Source organism: Morone saxatilis, unplaced genomic scaffold, assembly GCF_004916995.1.
Source record: "Morone saxatilis isolate NCDOM2014 unplaced genomic scaffold, NCSU_SB_2.0 Contig21, whole genome shotgun sequence".
Lineage (NCBI taxonomy): Eukaryota > Metazoa > Chordata > Actinopteri > Moronidae > Morone > Morone saxatilis.
In genome coordinates this window covers 15,029,750-15,038,523 of record NW_023339774.1, presented here as the reverse complement: position 1 = coordinate 15,038,523, position 8,774 = coordinate 15,029,750, and the positions used below count along the sequence as shown (strand labels likewise).

General features: G+C 38.4%; 1 protein-coding gene across 3 annotated transcripts in view; it reads right to left on the bottom strand.

The window, feature by feature from the left end:
• Positions 1–8,774, bottom strand: part of ctif (CBP80/20-dependent translation initiation factor) — a 50,842-nt gene that overhangs the window by 30,184 nt on the left and 11,884 nt on the right. For all 3 annotated transcript variants that reach the window (XM_035668465.1, XM_035668467.1, XM_035668466.1), the window contains exons 4-7: positions 8,286–8,408; positions 7,088–7,161; positions 5,142–5,246; positions 4,882–4,960 (exon numbers count right to left, since the gene is read on the bottom strand). In XM_035668465.1, coding sequence (XP_035524358.1) covers positions 4,882–4,960; positions 5,142–5,246; positions 7,088–7,161; positions 8,286–8,408 — 381 coding nt within the window. The remainder of the gene's footprint in view (positions 1–4,881; positions 4,961–5,141; positions 5,247–7,087; positions 7,162–8,285; positions 8,409–8,774) is intronic.

Here is an 8,774-nt window from a genome sequence, read left to right as displayed (position 1 = left end):
AGCCCAGAATGGACAAACCAAACCGTAGTTTCTCCTTTGCGCTTAGAAGGGGAGGGTGAAGCGTATATAATGTTGCTTAAACATGAATGGATAAATAATAATAATGATCTAATGCTATACTATATAATAGTACCTATATCATTAGATATAATATATACACTCAACTCACTCATCTGCATTAAGTACTTTTGATCATTTTAAATATATATATATTCTTCATAATACTTTTATACTTATTACTGTTGCTGTTAAGTAAATGATCTGAATATTTCCACTACTGATCTTGGCAGCCAATATATTATCTCATGGGAAAGAACATCAGGTCACAACAGTCATACCATTTGTACAGAAACAGAAGCACCCACTCGATTTCAGATGAGAAAACTCCCACAGGTAAGAGTGTCATGATGAAATACTAAACATTATCAAAATGGGTCTAGAAAGATGTGTGTCCATCACTAACTAGTAACACATTTGTCACAAACATGTTTTAGATTTATTATATCAAAATAAATGGCATGCCTTTAACACATACTCCCAAAACTGTTTATGTGTGGAGAAGCAAGCGTTTGCTGGCATTATTTCAGATGCAGTAAGCGTTGAGAACGCCCACATATACCCACACACATGCACATAAGTTGTAGCTGTCACAACACTGAGGATCATGCTGACATGATCGTGCTGATGAGCCAAACAGCATGTGAGTGAGATCGAGTGTCCACGCAACAGTACAGTATGTGTCATGAAGGAGGGAATGGTGAAGAGGGTATAAAAAATCTCCGGTCTCCTGGGGAAGCCATCACTAAAGTTAATTCTGTACTTTTAGAACAAAGAAAAACAAGTTAACATCCATTTTCAATGTGTTTTTAGGACTGTTGGTCAGAAAAAAAATCGACTGATGATGTTGCCTCAGGCTTTAGAAAATCCTGATGGGCATTTTTCAGTTTCATGGTGTTTAATAGACTAAATAATTAATTGTGATAATTAAGAAAAAACAATAGGTATGTTTATTAATAATGAAAACAATCTTTACTCACAGCCCTAGACTATATTGCATTATCACCTGGACTTTCTTTGGGATGAATTTTATCTTGTGGCTTAAATTTGTTATATATCACTTTACCGAGAAAATGTAATATTCTTACAGCTTGACGTTAAAACACAGGACAGCAGTTAATTAATCATAAATCTGTGTATCATTGTGTATAATATATTCTTGTTGTCATTTAATATCTGGAACTGTTATAAATAATACTCCTGTTCTTGATACTGTGTGGGTTTATGGGACTACAACTGGCCATTACTAAACAAGGACACTGCGTTTGCCTGCAAATTGGAGGGATGATGTCTGGGACACATTTCACTTCCATTAACAAAGGGCAACATGAAATCAGCTAGGTTACCCAATATGTAAACTCTTTGTAATAAAACCCTTTTAAAAAAAAATTTTTGTTTTTGTTTTGTCTGTTTCTAACAGAAAAAATACAGTTTACTACGTGTTTAAAATAAATTATTATTATTATTATAAAAATGATTCATGCCTTGGCTCTGAAATCACACTAATCACTATGATTCTTTAAATTGCCTCTTAAAACACATTTTTATCGACTGAACTATCAATATTTTGGAATAATTTGCATCAAAGATTTAAAAACAAACAAACATATTTTTAAATTTTTAGAAAAATGTGTTTTCTGCCTCATTTATTTAATTTCCGTACTGTATCATCTTTAATTGTTCGTTTTGTGTAAAGTACTTTTGTCGCTTATCGTTTGTTTTATTACTATCATATTATCATTATCATTATAAATTGTGCACACGTTTGTTTGATATCATTCACACATTGCTGTTGCTGTGGCTCTCTGACCCCTGAATGCTTCTGTCATCACAACCTGACACTGGACGTGAAGGCAGGGTTATTGTATGCGCAGGTTTGAATTCCAAAGAGGCCAGTAGAGGTGCAGCAGAATCTGCAAGAGGAGGAAGCCCTTTCTCACCGAGTCACACACCCACACACACACACACACACACACACACACACACACGAGATGTTTTCCACATCCCGGGGCTATTTGTAAGTCTATTCTGGCTCCTGGAAAGGGGAAGTGAATGTTGGCTGGACGTGTGGAACGTAGACGGGGACTTTGGATGATGTAGCCCTGCCGTACAGTAGCTGGAGGTGATGACTGGGGAAAACAGACGTGTTATTGTTTTTGTTTGGTTACAAGGATTATGAATGTATAAAAGTGGGATGGTTATTTTCATGTTTAAGATTATCTACTTAGAAACATTCACAATGGACAAGTAAAGCTTTGACCTTGTGTCCAGGGTGGGACAAGTACTTCGATCCTTACTGTATTCAAATTCATACTTACTAAATACTATACTAAAAGTACAGAGGTTTTGACAGCAAAATGAACTTAAAGTATAGTAAAGTAAAAGTAGTGGTTCTGTCATTGATATCCTACTATATATTATATTATAGATAGTATATAGATCATTTAAATTCATTTTAACTACTTTATATACAGTTAGGCAGTGGTTCCCAAACCTATTTGTCCAGCCCCAGGTTATATTTAAATAAAACCATAAGTTTGAAGTAGCATAAAAAGGAAATAAAGATGAATTAGGTAAAGTACACTGTACTTAACAGTATTTGAGTAAATGTACTTTGTTGCATTCCATGACAGCCAGCCATGTGTTTAAATACGAACAAATAAAAATCCCCCTCCTTACAATAAGGAGAAGGGACATGTTCGTTTAACAAAACTGAAAGTGCCAGCAGAAATGAGAGAACTTCATAGCCACACATGCACATCCAGAATCAATTCAAAGCCGCAAACCATAGTAAAAACATTTTCTAAATACAAAACAAACTCTCACTCACACACACCACATATTCCATGGCATATTCTGCAAAGTGTGATCTGAGTCATTTACTACACAGTCTCTCCGTACACTAGTACACAAGTCCAATACTAATATGTTCCTATATAACTCTGCTGCACTTTGCACATACAATAAGAAAGCAGTAGCAGTGCAGAAATGACAGACTAAAACAAATACTTCATGGTTTAAAATGCAATTAATGTTTCATCCGTTTAATATTAATACAGGTTAACGATTAGCTTTGGAACTTGGAGGGTTGACTAGACACAACAAATAACTTGTGGAGATGCTCCATACTCTTGATTGCAAACCACTCCACTTCCGTTCAACTGATGTCTACAGTGATTGTGGTTTGAGTGCTTTATGTTACAGTGTGGTCTGTCTAAAACTACTGGCCCTAGAAGTAGAAATTGGAAACTTAAGTGCCGTTCCAGTTGTCTTGGGGGCTATCCCGGACCAAGGAGGGTATTATCAATGGTTTGCCTCATTAGAACGAGAAACAACTGGGCATCAGCGGCCTGGCATCATCACTGCATGACTCCGCCTGGCAGAGCTTTGGGGTAAGCTGAAAGATGCCAGGGCATAATACCCACCACAGAATGTGGAAGAGAGACTGTGTGAGAATGACTGAAGTCAGAAACAGCTAAGGAATGTGAGGGAGACAAAAGACAGAAAATGTGGCAATCATTCCTCAACTCTGTGTCTCTGACCTTATTGTGTCCCAGTGCCAACACATATCCGATCTCAAGCACACCAGACAAACGCAGTTGACCCCATCTTTCTTTTGGCTCTAACTGAATGAACGGAAACGGCAAATCTTGGCTCAAGAACTATACAATGAGGAAGCCACCTTGGTAGCGCAACTAGGCCCATTTTGGCTGAAACTCGAGCAGAGGCGAAACGTAGCTCAGCTCAGGAGCCAAGAGGGGAAGGAAAGAGGAAGACACTGTAGCTCGAACGCTATGAAAGATGGAAGGCATTTTGGCTCAGAAAGCAGGGAAGGAAGAGAGGAGGGTGACATTGGTGACCTAGAGTGAACTCTGCCACCCCAATGAATCACAAATCACCTTGGAAAACACAATGCTTAATACCTTGTGGCCTGCGATAGTAAACACAGCTGCAAAATTAATTCTACAGCTTTTTCCCCCTTTCTTGATGCCAGACACATCATATAAATAGCTTGAGACTATAAAATGCATGTACAGTACAGAGAGGGCATATATGCTCACTAGATAATTTCTATAACTTCAAAGGCTGAACTACAGAACACATTTTTGTGTATGATGTGAGTATTATTTTGAAATATACTTGTAAAAAAATGTGTACTTAAAATTGATAGAGAAACAGCCACTGCCTCAGAAATGAACAACCTACATCACTGTGCTATAGGCTTCGGTGACTCAACCTGTAATTGTTATGCATGCATTTACCACCAGGGGTCACTGTAACCTTTTTATGCACTTTGAGTTTTTGAGGTCCAACTCACTTCAGCATCTGACCAGAAGGTGTCACCAAAGGCTCATTTATAATCAAACAGTCTCACACCCATCATAACATAAATGCAATCTAAAAAAAGGCCGAGCTTATGAATTAACTGTTCTTTAACAGAAAAGACAGATTTTTCTTCTAAAGCCGGAATGCTGATCACTGCTAGTTTTTTTTGCTGTAATGTTTCTGGTGATTCTTACATGGACCTGACTTCATCACCCATGCTCTGTTCATTACACGTGTCATTATTCTATTACGCCAACAGGGGTCGCTCTCTAACAACTAATAAATTATTAGGTTGCTGTTTGGTGAGAGACTATGTCTGTAGTTCATGGTCCACTGGATCAAATCAGTGTTATCGCCACAATAACTGTTTTACCATAACACACAAGGCTGCTAGTGTAGTAAAAAGGAGTATATCAAAACGTGTTACATATCAGAGTGAGAAAACAATCCACATACAGGCATTTAGTTATACAAAAAAGAGAAAAGTATGTGACTTACAGAGCGCAGATGGGGTAGGAACCTCTCTATGTCATTCATGTCTATGCCATCATCTTCCTCAAACTTGTTTTTGTTCATCCTGAAAGAGAGGGGGAGAGAATCAACAGACTGTAACCATCAGGGATCAAAAAGTGATAGGGCACAGTTCTAAAGAAATAACTGAGACAATACGGGATAATCAAAGCAATACTGAGACAGGCAGCACCAGTAGAACTGCATACTGTAGATAAAAACCTAAGAACCCAAAGCTTAGAACTTACCCCTCTCTGTCAATGTGTGGCAGGTGCTTTGGCGTTCCTCTTAGGTGTTTCCTGTGGAAATGGCTGAAGTCCAGCTTCTCTGGCTGCACGTCCCAACCTGCACCTCTATAATCAAGAGACAAAAAGACAGATTAAAGGTTAGAGACAGCTGAAAAACAAGAAAAGACAGCATCCACATTTTAAACGTATGAAAAAATAAGTTAACTTCAGGTGAGAAGTCTTAAAGCCTGACTTGTTGTTACTGGGCAAGGCTCACATCAAACCAATAAGAAGAGCACACACAAATACAGAAACCTCTGTGTGCAATGACCAGCACTGTTCTAACTTTTAGAAGAAAATAATGTGGGACCCCATCATTCATAGTAAGAAGCTGATTGAGAGAATAGGTTTTCAGGGCCTTTCATTTTCATAATCATCAGTTCAACACTGACCTTCTTTATTTGCATGAACATAGCTTTATCTGAATGCTAAAGAGGGCAAACTGGGGAAAAGTCTCAATTATTTTTGGCTGATGTCTAAAATAGAAAATTTATGTTAGTTGCTAATCATCTTGGTCATCTTGTATTACATCAGAGCAGGTAATGGAGTGTGTGAGCAGTGCCAGATAACCATCTATTAATGGAATTTGTTCTTGTTACTCATTTGCTTTAAATTACATCAAACACAGGTCAGGTCTGTGGTGAGGTGTAGGGGGACAGCTACATTTAATAAAAGGATCTATCAATCACTGACCACCATGATGCTACAATAGACTTGTGTCACCACTAGATGAGGCTGGTGGACGAGACTGACTTTATTCACTTCGATACAAAGACTGCATAAAATACATATAAAATGTTTGTTTTTTCCAAAAAACAAATAACTTAAGAGGCACAAAAGCTTTGACAAACAGAACAAAAAAATTCAGCAAGCTTCAGAGCTGTATTGTGGTATTTTAACAATAGGTGTTATTCTACTGATTATATGTTTTAACTGTTCCTAAAAAAAGACCATCACATCCATTTGGGTTACACCTTTGTCCACATACAAAGTTTATTTGACCTGTCCCATACTGTAACACTACAATGAATGGCTGACCTACCAACTCTACCAAAACTGATCCAACAGACAACAATTTCTTTTTGAGGCTCTGAGCCATAGCAAAACTTTCAATTGGAAGGCTTTAAATAGAAGGGCATAAACATTTCCTAATTAAAGTCATCATTGTCTCAATCCATGCTACTCTTCACCTCTGTGGGCACGCAGGGAGAGTTGCTTACATCATCCTACTGTGCCGGCTCCTTCGCTCTGTGCTCAGACGTGCCAACGTGGCCGGAACTGAGGCTGCTGTGCAGCTGTTACCATGGCAACCTGTTCCTCCCTCCACTGTAACTGATTTATGTCTCACTTGTTTCCTTTCCTTTCTCCTCTAACTTTAGATAGATATGTAGCTCTTGTTTGAAAAATGCTTTAGTCATACAGAAGTTTACACGCAGAGCTCACTTGTAACCAACTAGGTTTCAAACACTGAGGCTCAATGTTTACAGAGGAAGCAGACGAGCCTCCATTAGCTAGATATAATATAAATATGGCTGTTGGCAGAAAAGACATAACAAAACACTTCTCATCATCAGCACAAACTCCACTATTTAGCAGTGGAGCTTCTTGATTAACTTCATTAAAGTTCATCTTGGCCGTCATGTGATGATCCTAATTGTATTTCACGTTAATATCTGTTCCTTTGATACCCACAATAAAGGCCAGCAATTATCTAGGTCTTTAAAATTAAAGATGGGAAACATGGTTTTGTGTTAACGAGGCTAAACCAAATTAGAAATTTGAACAGTTGACATCTAATTAACAAAGATAACTACAGATGAGCAAGGTTCATCAGGTTCATCAGGCTGAAACGAAGTCAAAGACGGTGAGAAGAGCGACTGAAAGAAATAGGACAGCAAGGCACCTACCCGTGTGAGTCCATTGTGTTCGCTGCCCATATATCTGTCCCCAGGATGTCAAAGGAGCCATCTCTGTTCCCGTTCTAGACAGCACACAAGGAAGAGGAAAGTATGTAAGTACGTTTCAGTATGACTACAAAACGTTTAAACTTGTACACCATTGAAACCGCTATTTTTCTGAACCGATTCCTTTCTAATTAAAATAAGTAGGGTTCTTTCCTGCCTGCCTGTGTGTGTCTGTATCTGCTTGTCTCTCACTCCCTAGACACAACTGACAAATATGAGGAATAAGGACGTGTTTTAATCACAAATATATTATAGATAGTATATCTATATTTGGGCCAACAGCCCTACATACTGTACATTTTCTAAACCTTGTATGTTCCTGGTGTCTTCATCTGCGTATGAATATACGGTACATTTACAACCTCTGTGTCAAAACAAGCATTAAATCTATTTAGCATGTTATTATTAGTCATGCTAATGATGTTGACCTTCTTGACACGCTGGAATGGCAATACTGTTGCTATGGCATATATGTATATCTGACTATACCACACGGCCATTCTCTGTTTGAGAAAGAACGTTAACCAAAAATGTGAGTTAAAACTGGCTGGAGGGGGGGCTTTAAAGGTCCAGTGAGTTAGATTTAGGAGGATCTATTAGCAGAAATTCAATATAATATTCATAGGTATCCATTATTTCCATTAGTGTATAATCACATGAATGAATCACAAAAGAATCGTTGGGTTTTCATTACCTTAAAATTAGTGTTTTTTTATCTACAGAGAAAGCAGGTCCTCTTCTACGGAGTTCGCCATGTTCAACAGTAATGTTTCTACAATAGCCCAGAATGGACAAACCAAACAATGGCTCTAGATAGGCCTTTTCACCATGGTTTATCCTACATGCTTGGTTGATGCGAGGAGTTTCAGTTGTTTGCTATCTGCAACTTCATTGCTAGATGCCACTAAATCCTACACATTGATCCTTTAATGAGGGTGAAGATTTGGTTTGTGGTGACATGCTGTGGTGCTTGTCAACAAAGATGACTAAAGACTCCCAAGGGAACAATACAATGAGCATGGTTAAAAGTTAAGTGCTAGATGTAGCCAAATCGGTTTCCTTTCATTTCTTTCAGAGGTGATCAACACAGCAGATAAACATACACACAAACAAACAAACAGGCACACAGATGTATCTGTACCTTGGCAGGGCCTTTGAACTGGTTGTTTCTGCCCCTGCTGCCGGAGCGTGAGCCGGATCCTGGTCTAGACCCTGAGCTGGGCCTGGAACCTGTACTGCCGTTACTGCTGTGTTCCCATTCGTCCTGCAGAGTTCAGAGAGGGGATGGAAAAAAAGGACTGAGTAATCTGTTCAAAATTCAAAATTCTGTTTTATTTTCTGTCATAGTGTCTGTCCTCTGTGTCCCCCTGAAACCCCTTTTTATCTTTGAGTAAAACTGGATGGTCCAAATTAAAGCCGACTGCAGCTTGGCAGAAGTGTGTGTACATGATGTTTATCTCTAACATAAGCTGATATTAATAATGTTACATGTATCTTTACTGTGTGTTAAAAATGTCTTGTTGTCTTATGTCTGTAACTTTTAACCACCCCTAGATTAGTTTCAGAACATCTTGCCATGGCACTGTTGCAGCTGAAACTTAGCCAGTTGGCTAACACTAGCACATTTACA